This window comes from Nycticebus coucang, chromosome 1, assembly GCF_027406575.1.
Source record: "Nycticebus coucang isolate mNycCou1 chromosome 1, mNycCou1.pri, whole genome shotgun sequence".
NCBI lineage: Eukaryota > Metazoa > Chordata > Mammalia > Primates > Lorisidae > Nycticebus > Nycticebus coucang.
Genome location: NC_069780.1, coordinates 136,808,814 through 136,833,668, shown reverse-complemented (window position 1 = coordinate 136,833,668; position 24,855 = coordinate 136,808,814). Strand labels below are relative to the sequence as shown.

At 39.9% G+C, this 24,855-nt stretch overlaps 1 protein-coding gene across 1 annotated transcript in view; it reads left to right on the top strand.

Annotated features, from left to right (window-relative positions):
- Positions 1–22,064, top strand: part of PTCD2 (pentatricopeptide repeat domain 2) — a 32,858-nt gene extending 10,794 nt beyond the window's left edge. The window contains exons 5-10 of the mRNA XM_053589018.1: positions 1,870–1,948; positions 2,371–2,462; positions 4,831–4,944; positions 7,388–7,462; positions 14,284–14,397; positions 20,711–22,064. Coding sequence (XP_053444993.1) covers positions 1,870–1,948; positions 2,371–2,462; positions 4,831–4,944; positions 7,388–7,462; positions 14,284–14,397; positions 20,711–20,935 — 699 coding nt within the window. The 3' untranslated portion in view covers positions 20,936–22,064. The remainder of the gene's footprint in view (positions 1–1,869; positions 1,949–2,370; positions 2,463–4,830; positions 4,945–7,387; positions 7,463–14,283; positions 14,398–20,710) is intronic.
- Positions 22,065–24,855: the final 2,791 nt, after the last annotated feature.

Sequence of the window (24,855 nt, the reverse complement as noted above, 5' to 3'; positions counted from 1 at the left end):
CCCGGAACTATGGCTAGTTTAAAGTTACATGTTCTGTAAGTGTAAAATGATGGATTACCTCGAACAGTTTCTGTGTGGATAATACTCAAAAAAGAAAATAAAACTTGAGCAAGTCACATTTAATGATATATTTGAATGTCATATAAAAAGGGGAATGTCAACTATCGTCATAATTTTTTATATTGGTTACATGTTGAAATTACATCTTGGATATAGAGGGTTAAATAATCTATTTCCTTTTACTTTTTAAAATGAGGCTACTTGAAAATTTAGAATCACATATGTAGCTCACACTGGTGGTTTAATGTATTTCCATGGGACAAGGCTGCTTTCATGGCTTTTCATACACTTAGAGGAAAAGCCAGACCCCTGACCACGACCCAGCAGGCCTCGTGTGCCGTCTCCTCTTCTCCCACTCTCCCCTTGCTCACTTCCCTCTGGGCCTGCTTGTTGTTACTCAGCCATGCTGAGCCCACCGCCTCTTACTGGATATGTTGCACCCTCAACCTTGAGCCTCCCTCCCTGACCTCATCAAGGTTCCATGTCAGAAACTCTTCCCTGACCACTATCTGCCTGGCTTCTCTATCTGTCTTGGTCCCTTGATCTTCACAGCCATTAAGGATCCTTGAAATTATATGTTTGTTTTATTCAGTTCATTCTCTGACTCCCTCACCAGAATTTAAGCTCCACTATATAAACCCAGGAGAGCTTGGGGTAGGATATATCCCTTATTTATCATTTTGTTCTTAGTACCTCCTGCAGTTTCTGGATGTGGTTGGTACTCAAAGAAAATAAAACTTGAGCAAGGCACGTTTAGTGATACATTTGAATATCATGTGTCACATTTTGGGGAGATGTTGGCCCAGGATACAACATTTCAGCTGGATAGAAAAAATAAGTTCAAGAGATCTATTGTACAACATGTTGACCTTAGTTAATATGAATGTATTATATTCGTCAGAATTGCCAAGAGAACAGATTGTAAGTATTCTCACCACAAAAAATAAGTATGTGAAGTAATGCGTGTGTTAATTAACTTTCCACAATGTATACATATTTTGAAACAACAGGTACACAATAAATATATACAACTGCTATGTTTCAGTTAAACACATACAAGTTGGAAAAAGATTTTAAGAACTATTGTTTTGGCTGGGCATGGTGGCTCACACCTGTAATCCCAGCTCTCTGGGAGGCCGAGGCTGGTGAAATGCTTGAGCTCACGAATTCCAGACCAGCCTGAGCAAGAATGAGACCCTCTCTCTAATAAAAATGAAAAACTGAGGCCAGAGAATTTCTTGAGCCCAAGAGTTTGAGGTTGCTGTGCACAACTATTGCACCACGGCATTCTACCAAAGGCAACAAAGCAAGACTCTTATCTCAAAAAAAAAAAAAAAAAGAAAGAAAGAAAAAAGAACTATCGTTTCAGTAAATTATTTCAAAAAGCGAGTAATCAATTCAGTATTATCTGTTTGCTTTAGTCCTCAAGTATATTTATAGGTGCCATTTTATGTTAATAGTGGACGCCCAGGTTCAAGGACCACCCTTCCAGGATTACTTGGCTCCTTCCTTTTCTCCTAAGCATGGCAGAGCTGGGTTTCATAAAGACATCTTCACTATACTTTTGAAGCCCAGGGATCTCTTGCTTTACTTCTTGCTTCTTGTTGAGTGTACCTGTTCCCATTCTCTCAGCAGAGAGGGGGGCAGCATTTTAACTTTTTTCCCAAATAAATCCTTGATACATCAATTTGTTAAAGAATTTAGAAGGCCAAACGAATAAAGTATGTAGGAAAAGAAAACCTGGATGGGTAAGATAACAGTATAAATAGTTTTAACTTCTAACCAATCTATGTTATTTTTCTTTATCAGCGTTTACGAGGTTTCTTCCCAGACAGCACATCATACAATATTTTGATGGATATGTTATTTATGAAGGGCAAATATGAAAGTAAGTACTGCAGTTTATGTTTGCTGAAAAATTCTGTTGTCTTTGCTGGTATAGTAATTAGGGGGGGAAATGGACGATGCAAAAATGACCTTATATTTCTGATGAGTGGCTGAATCATGGAGATCTCATTCTTGAAGTTGAAAACATTGCATTGAGCGTCATGCCTTAAACTAATGATTCTAGATTTTATTTATGCTAAAATTATAGCATATGTCAAAATATTAGTTTTTCCTGAATGACCTGATAATTTATTTTAACATTTAGTTAATTGCTAACTGACTTTGAGAAGTAGCTTTTAGTGTGCTGAAATACACTTTTCAGTTGATAGTGAACAGATGAGAGCTGCAGTAGCCAACAGTAGGGGAACTCTGACTTTGCTAACATTCATTTAATATTGCTGATCCACCCCTCACTTTTGACAGGTGCTTCAGAAGTATTGATAGAGATGAAAAACCAAGATGTGAAGTTCAGCAAAGATACCTACGTCCTTGCGTTTGCAATTTTCTACAAACTGGTAAGACTATTTTCCCTTAACTTTCAGAGCATGTGAGTACTGTTTGAGAGAGGATTTCTTTTTTTCTCTCTCCACAAATAAAATTTAGTTCCTCTGAAGTCTGTTTTCCATCTGGCGCAAATATTTTAATTTTAAATGTACTCATTTTTAGAAAGCTCAAGTTAGTCTCATCATACAGTTTTATCATGAGAAAAGCAATTTTATCATTTTTCACCCTTCTTGGCCATCATGCAAATAAGGAGAATAAGAGGCAATGTGTTCAGGGTTTAAGCTGTGCTTTGGAGTCATCTTGCATGCTGGACCCTACCAAATTCTTCCCATACTTCAGAAATAAACTCAAGGACTACCTTGTCCTCATCTGTAAAGGTTTTGTAATCAACGAAGCTGGAAGTGACATTTATTTCCTCCAAATATCCCTGGCTTGTGCTCTGTCAATATCAGCTACCTACCTGGTAAGTGTAACAGGGCCTGATCTTGTTCTTAGTAGATGCAGGATCCATTCTCGTCACTTTAGTGGGAGGTCCTTGAGACTTCTTTGTATATCAGCACCTAATGCAGCGCCTGGGTCTTTAATAAATATATGTGACTTTAAAATAAACTCCTTGAGGACAGAGACCTGACTTATAAGTCCTTTTATCATTACTGTACCAGGATTGTTTCTTGCACACAGAAACTTTTTCTTCAGTACTTATTGAATGAATGAATGATAACTGAAATAGTGAAATGACTAAGATTCAATGTAACCTGATTTTGGAAACCTTTGTACAGAAAACAAAGGAACGCCAAGCAAGGTGTAAGAAATAGGCCATGAAAAACTTCCCTAAAGAGTGTAGCAATCCAATTTTCCAAAACGAGGGGCAGCTGTGTTGCAGTAGAGAAAAAACCAACTAGGAATTGAGAAATTTGGAGTATGATCTTAACTTTAATATTAACTAGCTTATATAGCTCTAAACTAATCACTTATCTCATTTGTAAAATGAGAGAGTTGAATTGAGGTGTCAGCGTACTTTTTCTGTTAGTATAAAAATCCAGATAGTAAATACTTGAGGCTTTGGGGCCCACATATGGTCTCTGACACATACTCTTCTTTGTTTTTACAAGCCTTTAAAAATGTAGAAACCTTTCTTAGCTGTAGGCTTGATATGGCCCTAGGACCATAGTTTGCTGACCCCTGGATTGGATAATCCTTTCCTCAGACCATTCTATGATTCTGTGAAAAACAAGGCCGGCAGAATACGCAGCACCAGCGCGTCAGTTACTCAGCATTGTGATTCCCTGTTTTCTTGTCACCGTTAAGGGTGGCTCCCTGAGTGTACACTGAAGTAGACAGAATTTAATTCTACAACTTAGGAAGAGCCAGAGGACTTTTCTCCCCAGTGTTGGGTCTAAGCATAACTTGTTTCACTCCATGAAGATGAGTTGAAAAATTGAGCCCAGTGCCAGTTCCTCATCCCTTCTGGGAGCTGTTGTGTCTCTTCAAATTCAGACTTGATTTTGAGGATTTGAGTTGTGACGCATGTCATGGCAGAGGTACACAGATGCCACTGTCTTCAACCTTCTCCACCTACAACGTGTACAGACCATTGCTGTCTTGCTGGTTTTTGTATCACTCGCATTCTTGGATTTTTTTTAAGGTTTCTATTTTCAAGGGATTCTTTTATAATTTATGTTCAAATCAGTGTTTGTGTTTTCAAATATTTAACTTATGTAGATATTTTCAGATTAGGAAGCCCTCTGGAAAGTTTCCTAGTGTTGTTAGACCTTGCTCTGCTGTTTAATATAGTAACAGCTGACTCTGTACTTTTAGTTATGGGGCCTGTACGTATACAAAGAGACATGTATGTTTGCTGATGAGAACTGCCCCAAGTCAGAAAATTGACAAGGAACTTAAAAAATCAAGTTAATTTAGATTTGAGCCACTAACACATCAATAACCTGGTCTAATTGCAAATAGTCTGTATGTCGGGGTGTCCAATCTGTGGCCTGGAGGCGACATGCTCATTTTGTGAAGACTTTTTTGTTTATCTGTGGTGTCAGATATTACAAAAAGTAGACACAGACCTTTTTTTTGCTAATCAGCTTTCATTAGTGTTTGTATATTTAGTGTGTGACCCAAGACAATTCTTATTCTTCCAATATGATTTTAAAAAAAGGTTGGATAACCCTGCCGTATGTGGAGCTTAGTTTTTTAAGAGGTCTGAGATGCACCCTGGGAAATTCTTACAAAAGGAAATCTAAAATATTAAGCACTGTTATTCATTCTATTACTTCATATTTCAGGGGTCAACAAACAAATTCTGTAGAATTTCAGAATTTCCCAAGGCGCAAAGATTCATGACATTTATTGAGCAATCCTGTTTCCTCACAGAATAGCCCTGAATCTCTCAAAATCTGTACTATGTTAAGAGAAGAAGCTCTGATCAAAGGAGAAGTTCTCTCCAGGAGAGCATCCTGTTTCGCTGTGGCATTAGCTCTGAATCAGGTAAGGCTTTGGGGTGCACCTGAGTAAACTGGGTAGGCAGAACTTCACTACTTTAATTTGCTCTTGCTTTAGTTTTTCCCCTCCTGACTATATTGAAAAAAGTGCCCCCCCCCAAAACCAATGCCTTTGTTGCCATGGCAACCTACATCTATACTTATGCCTGCAAAGAATGTTTTCATTTATAGTGTTGGCCAAGATGGTGTGGAGAATCGGAGAAGAAAGCTATACCCTGAGAGAAATTTCTCAAGTAATTAAATTGAAAATTGCAATGATCCGTTTACTTTGTAACATTCTCAGAAAGCGGTTTAATTTAATGCTTTCCAAAGCTGAATCCATCTCATTCAGATGAATGAGGGCTTCTGGGTTAGCCCATTGCAGACATGGGATTTATCATATATTTCATTGTTAGACCCAACTACTATTACTTGGATGAGGCTTTAGTGATCACGGAGCTGCTCCCCTCACTGCACAGATAGAGGCAGCTGAGACCCAGAGAGAAGAGGGGACCTCCTTGAGGTCACACCTCAGTGAAGCCTTAGCACTCCTTCTTTTTTTTTTTTTTTTTTTTTAGCACTCCTTCTTTCATCAGAGACCCCCCTCTTCTTCTGAGATGTCCTATTCCAAGGCCTAAAAAATATGAAGTACTTTACACTTACTATGTATTAAAGGCAATTTTATTACAGAAAAATAGTAACCAAGCCAGGTTATTTACCAGTTGGTAAATATATGTGTATAGGTGGCTCTTGTTTATCATTAATTAGAAATCAAAATATGAGGGTGATCCACTTCCATATACTGCTGGGAAGTCTCCGAGGAATGAAGACTTAAGAGGATACCCCCTCACCAGGCTTCCACTGGGCCATCACCATTTCTTCAACTTTCTAAGCTTCCCTCTTTGTCCAGGGAAATTGCTTTGTCTACTTAATCTGTCATGAGCTGAGTGAGATGAATTAAAGTATTTTCTAAGCTGTGTCCCAAAAGTTGCCCCTAAAGTCACCATACATAGGGGAAATGGGAAATTGTAAGTCACCATACATAGGGGAAATGGGAAATTGTAGCTAAATGTACCTTTATTTGCCAAATATTCATTACAAAACTTTATGAAATATTCTCTGCATGTTGGCCACCTCTTTGTAAAGTGTATGGAATGTTTCTGTGGGGAAGTCTGGGGCCTGCCAGATTTTTTCCCACTTCTTAGTGATGTGACCTTGTTCATTTTTCTCATTTCTGTCCTCCATGCCCATGGAAACAATTTTCTAATATGGGGTTTCTTTGTCTGCCAGTTATTTTCTTTTTTCATTTTACTTTACTTTTTTCTTTCTTTTTCAAAATATTATCTTTATGCAGGTTCTTTTTTGATTACTGACAGTTGAAAGACATAAGTTTCTTTTAGACCAGCCATTTGCAGACACCACAGACCTGTTGTAGACTAACAGGATTTCCCTCTGTGTACCCCCGAGTGTTGTCTGTGAGTCTGCACAGGCTTTATTTCTTCCTAGTTGATGGGAATAGGCACTGAAGTAGTGTTCAGTGAACATTCTTTTCTCTGCTGCTGCCATCACTTCCTGTGAATATGGCTTATCTTTAGAAATCCTTGGTTAGCCTCACTTCTGCCACCACGGGATCTAGGGAGGTTCTCCTTACTAGGTCCTACATGCTAGTCCCCTTGTTGTAAATAGGAATTTAAGCTTTGTCCTTCAGGTTGTGTCCCCAGCCCTAAGAAGTGTGCTTCTGGGGTGGTGTCTGTGGCTCAGTGAGTAGGGCGCTGGCCCCATATACCGAGGGTGGCGGGTTTGAACCCGGCCCCGGCCATACTGCAACAACAAAAAAAATAGCTGGGCGTTGTAGTGGGTGGCTGTAGTCCCAGCTACTTGGGAGGCTGAGGCAAGAAAATCGGCTAAGCCCAAGAGCTAGAGGTTGGTGTGAGCTGTGATGCCGCGATACTCACAAGGGCGACAAAGTAAGACTCTGTCTCTTAAAAAAAAAAAGAAATGTTGCTTCTCTGGGCTCTTTCTGAGATACACAGACATGTCTTCCTCCGACTGCTTTCTTCTGAGCCCACCCCAGCTCCATCTCCTGCGTTTCTGGCAGTGCTTCACCTCTGCGGTGGTCTGAGGTTTCTGTGTTCTAATCTCATATCTCAGAGATGGGGTTTGCACCTTTCTACTCATTCCTAAGTTTTTAAAGCTGATTCCAGTGGGAGACTTTATGCTTCTACGTTAAAAACTGGACTCAGGCAGGTTGTTACAATGAAACAGTCAATAATACATCACTAGATGAAACATTTTATGGAATATATTGGTGATTAAAAAAAAACTGTCTTTGTTGATGTCAAAATTCTAGGGCCCCGTGAATAGGAATATGCTGCCTTCCGTAAATGATCTCTGTGATAGCGAGTAGTGTTCTTATGATTTGGGGTATGACTTGTTTTTCTTTCTTCTAGAACCAGGTGGAAAAAGCCATGTCCTTTTATTCTCAAATCATGAATCCAGAAAGCATAGCCTGCGCTAATTTAAATGTAAGTGACCTCTTTATGGTTTAATGTAAGCCTTTGGACTGTGTACAATGACTTGATTGCCAGGGTCTTCGTTAAATTAAAATTAGCAGGCAGTTCTGGAGCTCCTCTCCGTGAAAATTACAGTGTCACTCCTGTGAGAAAGCAGTTAACACAGCCATTGCTTCTAGGAGTTTATAAACAGGTGGGAAAGGCAGATGTGCTCAGATAGAAGACATGGGTAAATGCTGAAATGTGAGACTTGGCTAAGAAGGGTACAGATGTGGAGGCAAGGAAAGAATGAAGACAGAATCTCCGGTCTCTTTACTGGTACCTAACTGATGGCATCATTGTGATCAATGTATCAATTCAAGTACACTTATGGTACAAAAAATAGTGCCTGACATGTAGTAAGCATTCAATAAATGCTAGTTATTTTCATTCTCTTTATGTTGCTGGTCCATGATGGCCCATCAACCCATTACTTGGGGTCTTGTTTGTGTTATCAAGGGGCTACACAGATACCACCAGATGTACAAAAAACCTTTATCCCTAAAACTAAAAACAAAGAAAAAACAAATTTATAACCGACTCACAAGGTTCACTCCAGTAATAAAGTTCAAAGTATATTCTGCTACCATTCCCAGTGTTTGAGCAATTAGTCACCTAAATCTTCTGGGACAAATTTTTTAAAAAGACCAGTATCTTGTCATTAAGACACTGGAGTTCCCACACAGCAACTCCTGTTGAGCCCTTGCTTGTGTGCTGAGTCTGTCTGTGTGGGGGGAGTTGCAAGACAAAAGCTTCCAACTTCTAAGAGCCTATAGTCTCCCGAAATAGTCAAAAGGGTTGAGATAAGGAAAATGTTTCAAATAGGAATTTACAAATAGGAAATGGAAATATGCAAACTCTAGTATGACAAGAATTAGGATAACAAAGATAACAGATCATAGCAATGGAATATTCCAAGATGAGGGAGCAGCAGGAGAGACAGAGTGTTCTGGCTGCTGAGGGAAGAGCAGCCAGAGCTCTCTGAGGAGACCCTGGAAAAGAGGTGACTGTCGAGCAAGGCTCTAGGGTTGGAGGGCGGGAGAAGAAGGGCATTCTTGGTTGGTTTTGTTTAAAAGAATATGAACTGTTAACTATAACCACTTCTGATGAGCTCTGAATTCTTAGTAGGTAGTTCATCTCAGAAAACCCCAATATCCTTTGATCTTGAACAGTAATGGTAGCTTCCTTTTTTGTGCATATTGAAAGAAATAATGCATGTATTCATAGTTAGTACAGTGACTGGTATGTAGTTAATGATCTTTGAATGTTTGCTAATACAAATAGTATTTGTTTGAAATGAGTTAAATAAAAAGGAATATTCATTTGTAGCAAATCCTAGAACCCAATGAATAGGAATTAAGCATAACTCCAAATTTCTGAAAAGGAGTAGTAACACTTAAAGGTGATGATGACTTTCAACTATGGTTATCTTCAGCTATCACCCCCATACCAGTTCCTAGATGACTTTTCAGAGCAGTACTAGATAAGTCTTCATGGTGACCTTTGGAGAACAAGGTCAGGCAAGAACCCTTCTATTGGACCTCACATTTACTTTCAAAATGCTTTCAAGTAAGGGAAGGATGAGCCCAAGGAACCAGAAATGTGGAGACTAATAACAGAGAACCTAAAAAAAAGTGATGAGTTTGGAAGGAAAGAGATTAAATACTAGAAAGATACCCACCAAGACACTTTTCGGTTTGCAAAGGGTATGAGCCTAAAGGGGAAGGAGTGTCAAAGCTGTGAGTTCAGAACTCATTTGTATACACCCGAAGTGGAGCTGATAAGAGCTGATAAATGCCATAAGAAAGGAGAGTCAAAGGACTCAGAAATGAGTTATAAGGTATGAATGGTAAAGGCAGAGAAAGCATCAAAAAAGATAGCCAAGAAATAGCACCTGGCTCGGTGCCCGTAGCACAGTGGTTACAGCACCAGCCATATACACCAAGGATGGTGGGTTCAAACCCAGCCAGGGCCAGCTAAACAGCTATGAGAACCACAGTAAAAAAATAGCCAGGCATTGTGGCGGGTGCCTGTAGTCCCAGCTACTTGGGAGGCTAAGGCAAGAGAATCGCTTAAACCCAAGAGTTTGAGGTTGCTGTGAGCTGTGATGCCATAGCACTCTACTGAGGGTGACATAAGTGAGACTCTGTCTCAAAAAAGAAAAAGAAAGAACTAGCACCTGTCCAGCCATACAAGATGGCTAAGAGCCCCACCCTTTATAGCCCACTGCAGATGGCTCCCATTTAGGCCGAGGGCCAAAGCAGAAACTGCAGGTCCAAGGGGGGCTAGGAGTGGGGTCCATTGCACAAAAAGCTCACAGGTTAAAGCAGGTTTGAAAGGGTGAGGCTGGCAAAGATCCAGAGTCCAAAAGTTCAGGTCGTTTGAGCCAGTGATACCAGCAAGCCAAACAGACTGGGAAGCTCGGTCTTCCAGCAGGTACCAGATTATCTTTGATTTCTGCTTCTTGCTGAGTATAGACAGCTCTGGTAGAGTGCATATTGTTTCTGAGAGGGAATGGCCTGCAGATGGCACTGATTTTGTGATGGGACAGGATAGAACTGCTGGGATTAGCAAGAGACTCTTCCACTAAAGCTAAAACTACCCAGGAGGTTCATAGCATCGGGTAGGAAAAACAGGAGATCATAGGGAGAGGTATTTTATGTGGGTTATTGGTAGCTCTTCCAAGAGTTGACTTGAGATTGGAGGAATCAATAAGGATTGGTGGTAAGGCATTAAAGAGCGTGAGATAGGGAGGGCTTTAATTTAATTTAGCTGAAGACCACACTAGATACTTCATCAGTTCATTTTATAGAACCCTGTCAAAACAGTATTTCTCCATATTATAGATGAAGATTCAAGGCTAAGTAAATTACTAAAGTTCTCTCAGTTAATTGAACAGCAGAGTCAGGGTTTCAACACCAACAATTCTGTCTGAGAGAGTTTCCCCACCACTCCAAACCAAGAGAGATGAGAAGAGTTTGCCTCTCTTAGGGGCTCCTCCTGAATAATGAAAAGAACACAGAACTGGAAGTCCAAAACTGACAGCCACTAGCGCATGTAATATACCTCCAGGTATTTAAAGGATTTAGATTTCTCATCTCTTTCAATCTTGGTCTATCTTGTTACAAGAATCTAGTAGTGATTTTTTTTTTTTCAAATGAAAAAGTGCTGAGCGTGAAGCTGTCCGTTCCCAGGAGATGGGGGAAGGCAGAGCATGATGGGAAGAGCGCAGCGTCCCGTGCCAGGCAGTAGGAGCCGCTGGTCTCCTCTGAGAGCTGGAAGGGAAAGTGGCCCATAGACCTGGGGGCACCAGGGCTGTGGGAGGGACCTGAATTGATCTTGACTGTGCATCATCCTCTCATGAACTATGTCACAGAATTATCCACTGTCAGGAAACTTAAAGACTGTTTTATTATTTGAAAATTCTCTAGAAAGTTTTCTAAATGTTTAATAAATTTCCCATGTTGTCTGATAATATAAGCCTATCTCATCTTCTTCAGGGATGATGAAAAAGAGGTGGTGCCTTTCTCAAGTTCAGCTGTCATATAAGAGCACACTTTTAAAATATGACTTACTGAGGCAGCGCCTGTGGCTCAAGGAGTAGGGCGCCGGTCCCATATGCCAGAGGTAGCGGGTTCAAACCCAGCCCTGGCCAAAAACCAAAAAAAAAAAAAAAAAAAAAAATGACTTACTGGACCATGCCTTCTCCAAGGATCTACTTGGGATCCTTAAAGGCAATTTTTTAATTATTAAGAAATGGAAACCTGACAAGTAGGCTGAATATAGAGACTGTTCAGTCAGTATTAGCAAAAATAAATAAAGTTTTTTTCTGATTGCTTTAAAAATGAATGCCTTATACTATAATCTTTTTCAGCTGCCAGTTGAAATTGAACTTACCTAATTTTCTCACTTAGTTTTTTTTTTCCTTTTTTTAAAATATAAGTTGCTCCTGCTGCCATTATGACCCATAGGACATTGTTTCCTATTTTCCCAGTTAATACTTAATACATACTATATCAATTTAGCAGAGCTCATCAAAATACAGGTATGTTGACTCTGCCCTTTCAGTCTTAATTTAAAACCCTCAATCTCAAAGGACCCTTAGGCCCTCTTTAGCAGTGCTGCTCAACCTCAAAGGATTCATCTCCATTCCAAATATGTCTGAAAGTAGCAGAGACCAAAGCAGGTAACTTTCCACAGGTTCTGTTTGAATTATAATCATTACTCTAGAAATCGGAAAGTCTACAAATAGATTCCCATTTTCAAATTGAATTTACCTTTCAAGGGAATTGATAGGTGGTTTTGCTACTTTTATTGTTTATTTGTTAACACAGGTGAATGTTTTAATACTCCATTCTCCTCCCTACTAAGGTTACTCTAAAGTTCTTACATGCTGGAAAGTCTCTTAGGCTGCACAGGTAGGAAGGGAGATGGTGCTTACTTCTTATAAATATCTTTGTGGCAGCATTTACCCATACGGGTAAATCAAGAATTGTATTTGATTTGGGAGTAACAGAGACTCCAAGAAAACAAAAGACCCTCTACAAATTGAAGGCTTTCTTTTTTCTTCCTTGTGAAGAGATCAGGCGTGGTCAGTTCAGGTCTACGGGGCATTCCCTGATGTCATCAGGCACCTGACCTCTGTCTGTATCTCTACTCTGCTCAGCGTCTGACTTCCAGCAAGAAGCAGCAAAAATGAGAGGACAAATAAAGTTGGCACCTTTTAAAGATACTTTCCCAAATGTCTCATCCAGAGACATACTTTATGTGTTATTGGCCAGAATTTAATCCCATGACTACCCTAGTTGCGAAGAATTCTGAAAAATACAGTCTTTGAGGTTCATATATGATGGCATTAATTAAAGTTAGGGAGTTCTATTATCAAAACAAAAGGTAACAATGGATATTGCAGCCTCTATCACCTTATGATATTCTACTTCAAATATAGCTAACTTGAAAGTAAGAAGCAAGAAATGGGAATTTCTTTCTGCTCAGGGTTTCTGTTTCTTTTTTGGTCAAAGGTATCCAGTAACTTGTTATCATTTCCTGAGGCCTCAGAAAATCAGAGGAGCAGGAAGTATGTGTTCTTTAAATAGTTTTTCTTACCAAAATACTTCAGTGCTCCTTGCTAATTCAGTTTCCCTAATCTTTTGTTTAAAATCTGTGAGATTAAAGCAATGTGCTATACCTTGCTTTAGTTTTCTTTAACTGGGCCCTGAGACAAGCCTCTAGCTATACTTTCTCTTTGCCTTTCATCAATAACTGCCCTTCATCATGTATTTTAAGATAGTGGACCTTATTCTTGAAATCCCTGTTAAGTCAGAGATAGTTGCTGGAGGCAGGAAGGGAAGTTGGGAAAACTTGTGAAGAAATGTTGAAATCTTCCAGAAGCACGTCATTTCTACCATAGGGCTCGAGGTGGTTTATCTTTGTAAATTGCTAGGAGACCCTTGTTCATTATTGAAGGTTGACTGGGTGCCCAGCAGTGGAGATGTGACATTCAACAAGGTATACGTGTCTTTACCCTTGAGAAATCAGACCACTGCCAACCAAATTGTGGTTGGTTTTTATAAACAAGGGTTTAAAAAATTGTGAAGGCTTGGAGATTTTTTACCCCATTTACAAGCTGATAAATTAGCCTGGCCTGGTTTCATGGATGCTAGTAAGCACAAAAGACACTGAGAAATGAAGGACGGTTTAGCGGAGCAATAGCCAGCGTCTTTGCCTCAGTTTCTTGAGCCCCAGTTCCCTGTGAAGAGCTCGATAGACCTCTTGCACACACAGAAGGATGCATTTTAAGAGAGGAACTCTGAGCTTAAGGAACCCAAATCTCTTATAAAGGGCAGTGAGCATGTCTGCCCTTTGCTCAGGATGGGATACTGTGTCTGTTGGTTATAATGTTCTACATATATTAATATATTTGAAAGGTAATCATCAAATTACAAATAGTGGTTAACATTGGTTGGTGAATTCTCAGTTAACCTCATTTTCATAGTTATTTTCATGTTCTTTAAACCTTTTTTCTGTTTTTCAAATTGTCTATGAATTGGTAATTAGGGGAAACAAAATTGTTACTTTTTTTCCTTGCATTAATCGTACCTGCCTGGTGGAAGGTAGGTGGTAGTGTCATTTTGAAAGCACAGTACAGTACCAGGTTTTGGAAATTTCTTAACAGTGTAAATAGGGCTATCTCATTAAGACTTCAGCCAGCTTCTACTCTATGCCTGCCGTAATCTTTGTACCTCCAATTTTCTAACAACAGCCTGTTTGCTCCTACCCAGTCTTACCAGACTGTTGGATTATCAGAATCTTCTGAATCTAGAGGATATGAGAAGGGGGAACCTAATATTTTTGTTTATTGAGTACCTCTTATATGCTCCTGTCTCATTTAATGTTCACAGTAACCCAAAATAGGAGATCTGAATGTATTTTCCCCATTTTACAAATGGGAGCATTGAAAGTCCAATTAGGTACCTGGCCCAGAGTCGCATAGCTGATACTTAACCAGCATCTGGATTTCAGCCCAAGAATCCAAACACCAAAATCCATTCTCTCCCCAGTGTTACCCTTCAGCAAGGTTTGAAGTTGTGGTATTTTGACTGACTATTGGAAAGCAAGTTTTGGTTAGTGAGTATACATTCAAAGCACTTTTTTCAACTTGTACAAACAAATTAGGAAATAATATCAAAGCAGGGTAAGTGCCTATAAATGCAGATTTATCTAACCAGGTACCTCTCTCATCATTGAGGTACTGACTCAGTCTTACTTTTGCTTGTTTCTTTTTTAATATTCAGATTATAATCAATATCCAGTCAAATAGGTTGGAAACCCCCATAAAGATACTAGCAGATGCTGCAGAAGGAAATGTATCAAGATTTGTGAAAAGACATGTGTTCTCAGAGGAAGTGGTGAGTATACAGGTACTGCAGAAATCACTTAAAAATGAAAGGACAATACTTAAAATGTCCACGTAATTTCCAGATTCCCTAGTTTACCTGCTAAAGAGATTGTCAAATATGCAACTTCCCTGTTATTCCTGTTTTAATACTTCATGGATGAGTACTAAGATTTATTTTTGGCCAGTGCCTGTGGCTCAAAGAAGTAGGGTGCTGGTCCCATATGCCAGGGGTGGCGGGTTCAAATCCAGGCCCGGCCAAAAACCACAAAAAAAAAAAAATTTTTTTTTTCTTCCAACAGAATATATCCTCTGAAATGATAGGAAATCTTTTCCTTCTACGTTATTTCTTTTCTCCACACTATATTTAGAAACCCTGGCTCTGTTTTTCTTCTGGATGTCAATTTTACACTTTTTCCTTTTTCCCTTAAGCCTCCAATGCCTTTTCCCTACTTCTCACTCTCACTTGATGGCGTTGGTTCTTCTTTCATGGAGAAGATAGAATTAATCAGAAGAGAAGGTCTTCTCTCTAGGCCTACACGAGGTCCGTCCCCTCTGACCCACTCCAGGGCGTTAGTCCAGAAGTTGTTTCACTCTTTGAGCATCATCAATATCCCCTTCCCTGTGGATCATTCTTATCAGCAAACAATAGTGTACCCTATATCTCATCTTAAAAAAAAAAATACTCCCCTACAAATAAAAAGACATACCACGATTTAGATAGGAAGACTCCACTTCATAAAAAATCAGTTCTTCCTAAGTTAACGTGGTAATGTAATATGATCCAAATAAAAATATCACTTAGTTTTTTCCGTAGTTAAAGGTTAGTTGAAAGAACAACAAGTAATAATACCCAGGAAAACCCTGTGAAAGAACAACAATAAGAGGTACTAGGCCTAGCAGATAGTAGAGCATGCTAAAGCTTCTCTTAGTGTAATTCAGAGTAGCTTGGTGAATGAATAGGGTAGCTAATGGGACAGAATCAAAGGTCCAGGTCTCTACCTGATTGCATGTGCTAGTTTCATATAACATATAGGCAAGTACCTCAGATCAGTTGCAGTGGTGCTAGGATAAGTAGATAGCCAGTGGAAAAAGATAATATTTTATAATTTCTTATACTGCAAACCAGGATAAATTCCAAATGCATGAGATACGTAAATTGAAAAAAGTTTAAATGGGCTTGGCGCCTGTAGCTCAGTGGTTATGGCATCAGCCACATACACCAGGGCTGGCAGGTTTGAGCCCAGCCTGGGCCTGCTAAACAACACTGACAACTGCAATAACGACAACAAAAAAATGCTGGCACTGTGGCGGGCGTCTGTAGTCCCAACTACTCGGAAGGCTGAGCCAAGAGAATCGCTTGAGCCCTAGAGTTGGAGGTTGCTGTGAGCTGTGATGCCATCGCACTCTACCAAGGGTGACATGGTGAGACTCTGTCTCAAAAAAAAAAAAAGGTTTAAATGACATAAATGGTAGATATGAACATTATTGAATTCTTTTATTTTTATTTATTTGAGACAGAGTCTCACTTTGTCACCCTCAGTAGAGTGCTGTGGTGTCATAGCTCACAGCAACGTTAAATTCTTGGGCTCAAGAGATCCTGTTGCCTCAATCTCCCTAGTAGCTGGGACTGCAGGTGCCCGCCGTAACACCCAGCTATTTTTAGAGACGAACTCTCACTCTAGCTCAGACTGGTCTCAAACCTGTGAGCTCAGACAATCCATTCACCTCAGCTTCCCAGAGTGCTAGGATTACAGGTATGAGCCCCTGTGCCTGGCCTATTGAATTCTCTTATATCATAGGAGTGAACAAACTTATCTCTCAATCAAAATCCAAATCAGTAAATGAAAAGATTTATAAAGTTGACTACATAGAAAATTTCAAAGCATTTTTTTGGGAGGGTGGAGTATGGCAAAAACACCATAACAAATTTGAAAGGTAAGTAATAAATTGGAAGAAAACGCTTTTTAATCTTATAGACAAAAAAAAGCTAAGCCCTAATATTTAAAGAGCTCTTTTTGAAAATTGTGAGAAGAGAGCAAACAACCCCAAAGAAAATGGGTAAGAGATATGGACAGAGTTCAGTAAAGACAAAATGTGAATCACGTTTGAACATTTGCTCATATTAAGAGAAATGTACAGGGAAGAGGGAGGTTGGTAAGCTCTCACCTAATGGGCACCATGGAGGGATACACGGCACATCTCCTGGGTGGAGGGATCAACTACAACTTGGACTTCACCTAACAAATGGAAACAGTGTACTAATTATTTGTACCCTCATAGTCATCTGAAATTTTTTAAAAAAGAGAAATGTACAATAAAACTATCCTATAATATTTCTCATCTCTCAAATTAGTAGAAATTTGAGTTTGATGCCGTACTCAGTTGGTGAGGCCCTGAGGAAAAGGGTACTATCATCTTCAGTTGCTACAGCCCTGTGAAGAGGCCTTTGGTGCTATCAGCAAAATTACAAATGAATGATTCTTCCCACTTCTTGGAATATAGTCCAGAGATACACTGGCAAAAATAAAACAGTTGTATGTATAAAGCTGTTTGTTGCAGGCCAAATGTGATATAGCAAAAGACTGGGGAAAAAAACGAATTTCCATCAAGAGAAGACTAGAACAAATTAGAGCACGTGCAAACAAAGGACTGCTGTGCGTCTCCGCAGAAATGGGGGGTGGCGGCACCGTTCACTGCTGTGGACCACTGTGTACTATGGATCATTAAATGTGTTCGTAAGTGAAAAAAGCAAGGTGCAAATCAGGGTGTCATGCTTTAAGAAGCACACATGGAAAACCCAAAACTTAATCAAAACAGTTATGTTGCTTTCTTTTTCAGATAGTTTGTTGTCAGTGGATAGAAAGCTACTTATTTTGTATGTTCATTTTCTATCTTGCAGCTTTACTGAATTTCTAATGTCTAACTGTCTAATTTCTAAACAGTTTTAATGTTTTTTGGTGGAGTCTTTAGGGACCACACTTAATAATGTATATTTCAAAAATGCCAAAGAAATAGATTTTTATTGTCTCACCCTAAATAAATGATAAGTTGATAGGAGATGGATATGTTAATTAGCTGGATCAAATCTTTATACATCATGTACGTAAAATATTTCATCGAACTCCATAAATACACACATTACTATTTCTCAGTTAAAGTAATTTTTTTTTTTCAAGACAGTCTCACTCTGTCAACCTGGGGTTGAATGCTGCGGATTCATCGTATCTTGAAGCAACCTTAAACTCTTGGGCTCAGGCTATCCTCCTGCCTCAGCCCCTCAAGTAGCTGGGACTATAGGCACCCACCACAAGGCCCAGCTAGTTTTTTCTTTTTAAAAGAGACAGGGGTCTCACTCTTGCTCAGTCTGGTCTCAAACTCCTGAGTTCAAACAATCCACCCATCTCAGCCTCCCAGAGGCTGTTTGTATATTTGACTTATGAACCATGTAAATGCTTTGCAAAATTATAAAACAAAATTACTTAAAAATGAAGAGAAAAACATTGAAAGCAAAATGAAATAAATGAACCCATGTATCACATTGATGGCATAAGTATACAAAGAGGAATTATTGCAGTTCACTTGAAATATAGTAATTTGTACATCTCTAGTAGCGTGTTACTTAATGTGAAAAAAAGAGCTATAAAGAAATGATTGACAGTGATCAGTGATCATATTGTTAATACTGGTGTAGTCATTTGACTAACCAGGTGGCCTTTTGGTCCGTCCTCCCTTCTTCCCTTGTTTTTTCCACCTTCCTCCTCTTCTAATGTAATAATTTGGTCCAGGATGATGACTGAGATGGCAAGATTGGCAGAGGGCAGAGGCTGCTTCCCTCTGCTACACTGTCACCTTCCTAGCCTGTCCCGTTTCCTCATTTCCACCCAAAGGCTTCTTCCTGCTGATAAAAGGGAGCTTGTCAGGAAATTGACTAACTGGGTCTAATTGATTAAAAGCTTATTTCTATTTGAGGTCTATGTAGCTTATGACCCACTAAACTCTTTTGGAATAAGTTTACAAAAGTAGGAGAACTAGAAGTATGAACAGATTATAAAGGGCACAGGTGTGTGTGTGCGCGCACGCGCGTGTGCATACACCTATGGAAAACTGATAACAACTTTAATTTTCTCAGCAGCATTGATGTTAATCTTTCCTTAGACCTGATCAATATCTTGCCACCCATTTATATGGCTTAAAATGTCTAAACAAAGCCCATATTAAAAAATACTGACATATGATTCCTTTGCTTAGAAAACTAATCCTCTAGTTCAGTGTATTCTCACAAGTTACTGTGAGACCACTCAGGGAACTGCTTGACGAGAAAGGGATTGATTCCTATAATTCTAGTAGCTTTTGAGCTAGTGGTAAATAATGTGTCTGTGAGATTGCATGTGGTGATTTTTGTTGTAAAAGTCTGCGTTTTACAGTGTTATATTTAGTGTTTATACCAACACTTATTAAAGAAATGCTTTATGTGTGGAGATGAGACTATAAACTGCCATGGGTGCTACTGTACCCCCAGGGGACTATTGACAAGAATTGCAAGACTGTTACTGAAACTGCACAAGTCAGCTGTTTCTTCATTGATTTCTCTTTTTAAACCGAATTAACAACAAATATGGTGCAGTCCTTTTTTGGCCTAAATTGTGGAATGGTTCTAATGAGGCTATTTAATATTTCTGTAGTTATCTAAGAGAACTGATACAGTTTTTAGACCAGACTCACTGCCAGCTCGCTTGCTTGCTTTACTTCTTTTGGAAGCCATATGCTGCACATTAAATCATTGCACCTTGAACTTGAGAATTTAACAGGCAATTCTTTTTTAAGAACATTAAAAAATGCTTAAGCTGCTTTTCTGAAGGTTTGGTTGGGAGCCCTTGTTCCAAAGGAAGATGTGCAAGTATCAAATAGTGTTATAGATGTAGAAGATAACCGAAGGATTTGTTAGGAAGCTTGATCGCAATTAAGAAGTGTCATTAAGTTGTATCCTTAGTAAGTATTGAACGAAGTAAAATGTTGATTTTGTTCAGAAAGTAACTTCACATCCTAATTTCAAGCTCATCCAGTTTTGTAGAATTAAATACCATTCGGATAATGTGACTCTACTAATGTGTACACCTGGTCTACACCTCTCCTCCATGCACCAGACTTGTATATTCAGTGGCCCTCTCGACTTCACTGGTTACGTGTTCACAGCCCTCTCAGTCAAGTTCAAAACAGATCTCTCGATTTTCCCCACTAAGTCTTATTCTCTCTGCTTCCCCCATGTCAGTAAATGACACCACCCATCGTCCAGTTACTAAAGCCCTAATGGATAAGATAACTTTAACTCCTCCCTTTCCTACACCCTTTGAACAATAAATCCTTTTAGTTTAACCAAATACACCTCACATACATCTGCTTCTCTGTCCATTCTGTACGCTTCCCTATAAACCATTGTTCTTTGTCATCGGGGCTACAGTAGAAGCCTTCAGAGTAGTCTCCACATTTCTGTACCCTCCAATTTATTTCCTAAACAACTTTTAAACCTAAATCAGATTGTGTTCCACTTGACCCTCTGACACCTTTTTTAGAGTAAATTTTTAAAAACTTCACCATGGGCTGCATACAGACCTCTATATAATTTGGCCCTACCTGCTCCAGCTGTAATCATGACTTTGAACGAAGTTGATTCTGTTGGTATTTGATCTAGTTTCCATGTTATGTGTCATTTGAGCCCCTTTTTTATAAAATACGAGGTATGATTTTCTTTCTTTTTGGCAGTTTTTGACTGGGGCTGGGTTTGAACCTGCCACCTCCGGCATATGGGGCCGGCACCCTACTCCTTTGAGCCATAGGCGCTGCCTTTTTTTTTTTTTTTTCTGTCTCATTTTGTCACCCTTGGTAGAGTGCTGTGGCGTCACAGCTCACAGCAACCTCCAACTCTTGGGCTTAAGCGATTCTCTTGCCTCAGCCTCCCGAGAAGCTGAGACCACAGGTGCCTGCCATAACGCCCAGCTACTTTTTGTTGCAGTTGCCACTGCTGTTTTAGCTGGCCAGGGCCAGGTTTGAATCTGCCACCCTCGGTATATGGGGCCAGTGCCCTACCCACTGAGCCACAGGCGCCACCCAAAATATAAGGTATGATTTTCAAGTGATAATTGTGAGTTTGTGTAGCTTGTGGGATTTCTTATGACAGTAATGCCTCTGTGTACCCCAGTACCCTGATTCTGACCATTTGAGGTATATACTACACATTTTTACTCATGTCTATCTTATATAAAGTGTGGACAGAACAAAGAATAAATCTTGCGGAGACGTACTGATTGGCTTTTACTTTTTTTCAGCTGGCCAAAGTGAGGGAAAAAGTGAAGGATGTGCCTGCCCTTTTGGCCAGATTTGATGAGATCTATGGGAAACTGCACATCACTGGCCACGTCACCACTCAGACTTTAGATGACCTGCTCTGCCACATCCCCAAAGACAAGAAATCCCCAGTGTTGTCACTGAACAAAAGGACAGTTAGCCGGAGAACCCTCCAGCCACTCAGCAAGTCCCTGTTGGCTGAGTAACCCTGATTGTAATCCACCTGTGTATGTGAGGGGCCCACTTCCAGTAAGTAACTTCCTAAGAAACTGGCTGTCATATTTCAGTGGACACTTGGTCTCCTCCCTAAATTTCCAAGTTCACTGAGTGGCAGGATGCTGATTTGAGAAGTTATTATGTTGTGCCACTGTGAAGATCTGTACAAGCACAGAAACCTTAGCTCTTTGAGAAAAGAAGATTCTTCTGTGTACACTGCTGAGGACCCTTCAAGGGACATGGTCACCGTCTTCAGTCCAGCTTCTGGTACCAGAGTGGAACCTGAAGCACCATCAGGAATGCATTTCCCTATATATATATATGGTCAGCTCTGATTTTCAAGGGAGTAGTGACTTACAAGTTATACCCTTAACTGAATCCAGGAGGTTTGACAGTGTATTCTACCACATTACAAAGTAACCCAGGATTTTCTCACTGCTCTGCCATCAAATTTTTCTCTTCTCTCTTCTTTTTTCTTTTCTTTTTTTCTTTTTAAACAGAGTCTCACTGTGTCACCTAGGCTAGAGTACAGTGGCATCAGCATACCTCCCTACAACCTCAAACTTGTAGGCTCAAACAGTCTTCTCACCCTAGCCTCCCAAGTAGCTGGGACCATAAACATGCCATCACATCTGGCTAATTTTTTTTTTATATTTTGTAGAGATGGGGGTCTTGCTATGTTGTCCAGGCTGGTCTCTAACTCCTGGCCTTAGGGATCCTTCTACCCTGGCCTCCCAAAGGGCTGGGATTATAGGAATGAGCCACAACTCCCAGCCTACCATATATTTGGCCAGATATAGTTCAGACATCCAAGACAAGATAGTTGAGCACTTTTTCTCCATCTGTAAAATATAGTGCCTATGTATATTTGCATATAGATTTGAAATTTCAACATCCAGTTGAATAGGGTCAAATTTTCTCAAAAATAACAGGAGAAAAAAGGTTCCAGAGCAAACTTCTTGGGATTGTGCTGTTTTCTCAGCAGCACAAACAAAATCAGAATTTAGCTTTCAGAGTTGATTGTAAGCCAAATGTAAATGATTACTACTTTGGTCATGAGCAAAACTTGTACTTTTCAAAACAAGTGCCAATAAAAACTACGTAATACTTAGTATTCTACATGGATCATAAATATTTGGTTCTACAATTTATGTTGTCTGTTAATGATCTTTGTTTTCTTTTGGATGTCTTTTTTTTGGGGGGGGGTAAAAATAAATGTTATGAGAGCAGGCAAAAGCTTCTTCATACTTCCGGTTTGAAATACAGCATCTGGTGAATTTTATCATATCTGATCACCACTGGATACAGCTACCCCACCTCAGTTGTGCCTGTTGTTTCTGGAGAGCCCGAGGAATGTTCGGATCTCAGCTGTCTGTCAAGACTGCCACACACTCCGGTCCTGTTTCCCAAACTAAGACTGTTCATTTTGTTATTCTGAGGTGGGGATTGTTCATAGAATCAGAAATTTTAGACTGGGAGGAGTCTTCCTGAGTCTTCTAATTAACTCCCTCATCTGTCAGGTTGAAGAAATGACTGACTTGTTCCAATACGCCTAATTTGTACTGAAACTAAGGTTAAAATCCAGATTTCTAGTCTAATATCCTTCCCACTATACCACCATATGTCTCTTCAGAGAAGAAAAAGGGAAATCTTTTAAGATAGAATACTAAGGGCTCCCATGACTTACTGTGTGGCCAGGGACTCGCCTCAGTATCCTCATTTGGTAAATAAGGATAACAGTACCCACCTCACAGGCTTGATGTGAGGATGAGATGAGATGGTGAGTGTGAAGCAAGCAGACAGTGCTGGGTGTTTGCATCTAGTTGTAACAGGAATTACGTGAACAAGGGACTTCATAGTCCTGCTCAAGAATGTGGAAAGAATTTCTCCTGCTTGTGCTCTGTGAAACAGCCCTATTCTAAAGAAACAGATTTCTTCTGCACTTTCATAAAACCTTAATTGCTTCTGGATGTGCCTGATGTTTTGAACACACTACAGGGAAGAGGTGTTTGGGTTTTTCTATCTTCAGTCTTAGGGAACAATAAGGCACACTGCCTGTCCCTCTATTGACTTAACTGAAATGGTTGCAATGCACTGGATGAATGTGGTTCTGGTTGTCAGTCAACAACCACTCCTTTGCAAAATTAAAAAGAACCAATGTTGTGAGCAATAAATAGCAACAACCTTCCCAATCCCTGCTGAGTGTCAGGCACTGGGGCTTGGCTGTTTACAAGAAAGACAATTCCACCTTTCAGAAGCCTTAGTACAGAGGTAACAAATGTACATAATGTTCACCCCCAAACAACAGACATTTATGAACTCTCAAAAATTCAAAGAAAAAGTGTTACATATAGGTTACAGTGGGCATTTCGTTCTTTAAAATTTAGTAATTCCTTTGGGGGGAAATTGTGTTTCTTTGTAATTAGAAATTTGCCTAAAGCATCTACTTATTCTATTAAAAAGACTATTTGATTAGGTACATCATTTCCCTCAACTCTGCTGTGTGCTTTTATAGATTGTTGTTACTTAACTGTAGGTGTCACTGCTCCAAAATCCAAAACTCAGGATGGTGAATTCAGCACAGAAGGAAACAAAAAGATAATTTCTTAATCGGGTGATGTCAGGGATAGTGTTCTGGTTATCTATGGCAATGTCAAAAATACTCTAACACATAGTGGATTTAAACAACAACAATCGTTTTATTATTATTTCTCGTTATCCTAGGATTTGGCGAGGCTTAGCCAGGCAGTTCTTATTCAGGGTCTCATGCAGTTATAGTCATTATTTGATTCTGGCTGGGACTAGAGTCATCTTAAAGGCTTCCTCACTTAATATTTACCACAACTGGTGCTAGAACCTCAGCTAAGGCTGGGGCCAGAGCATCTACACAGAGCTTCCTAACGGAATGGTGGCTAGAGACTAGGAGTGAGTATCCTACCAGGAGCAGGCAAAAGCTGTTGTCACCTTTTATGACCTAGTCTCCAAAGCCCCCTGGTATTCCACTAAAGTCACAAGCTCACCCATCCTCAAGGGATGGGAACATACATCCCACCCTTCAGCGGCAGGAATGTCAGAATTTATGGACATGTTTTAAACTGTCAAATGTAGTTTTTGTTCATCCAGACTTTTGAACTTCTTTCCTTGCCATTTGCCTTTGAGAGGATATTAGGTCATGAGGGTGGAGCCCTCCTCAGTGGGATTTGCACTATAAAGAGGCCCAAGGGAACTTGGTTACCCTTTCACCAAGTGAGGACATGGTGGGAAGGCACCGTCTACAAACCTGAAAGTGGGTGCTCACCAGACACCAAAGTGGCTGCCTTGTTCTTGGATTTTCCAGCCTTCAGAACTATGAACTATGAGAAATAAATTTCTACTATTGTTGCATTTTTTGGTTTTGGGTTTTTTTGTTTTTGGGGGGGGTTTTTTGGCCAGGGCTTGTTTTGAACCTGCCACCTCCCGTGTATGGGGCCGGCGCCCTACTCCTTGAACCACAGGTGCGGCCCAATTTCTATTATTTATAAGCCACCCAGTTCTTAGGATTTTGTTATAGCAGCCTGAAGGGACTCAGCCCCAAACCTTCCATATTTAGACCTGACCCCAAGTTTTGCTCAGCCTATTATGTGTCCTTTTCCCCTCCCACCTAAAATGCCCCCTTTCATCATTCTGTTCTGCCCACTTTTCAAAGTCTAACTCATGTCATCTTTTCCATGAGGTATTCTCAAGCTGTTGGATTCTCCATACATTTACCAAACTTGCGCTGAGTGTCTGTAATGGACAAGGCACTGTGTACAGCTCTTAGGATGCCACAGGGAGTAGTCGGACAAGATTGCTTTCCTGAAACATTTTTAGCCCACCACGTGGGCCCCAAGGAGTCATTTGCTCACTTCTGCAGAGGGTACTCACTGCAGAG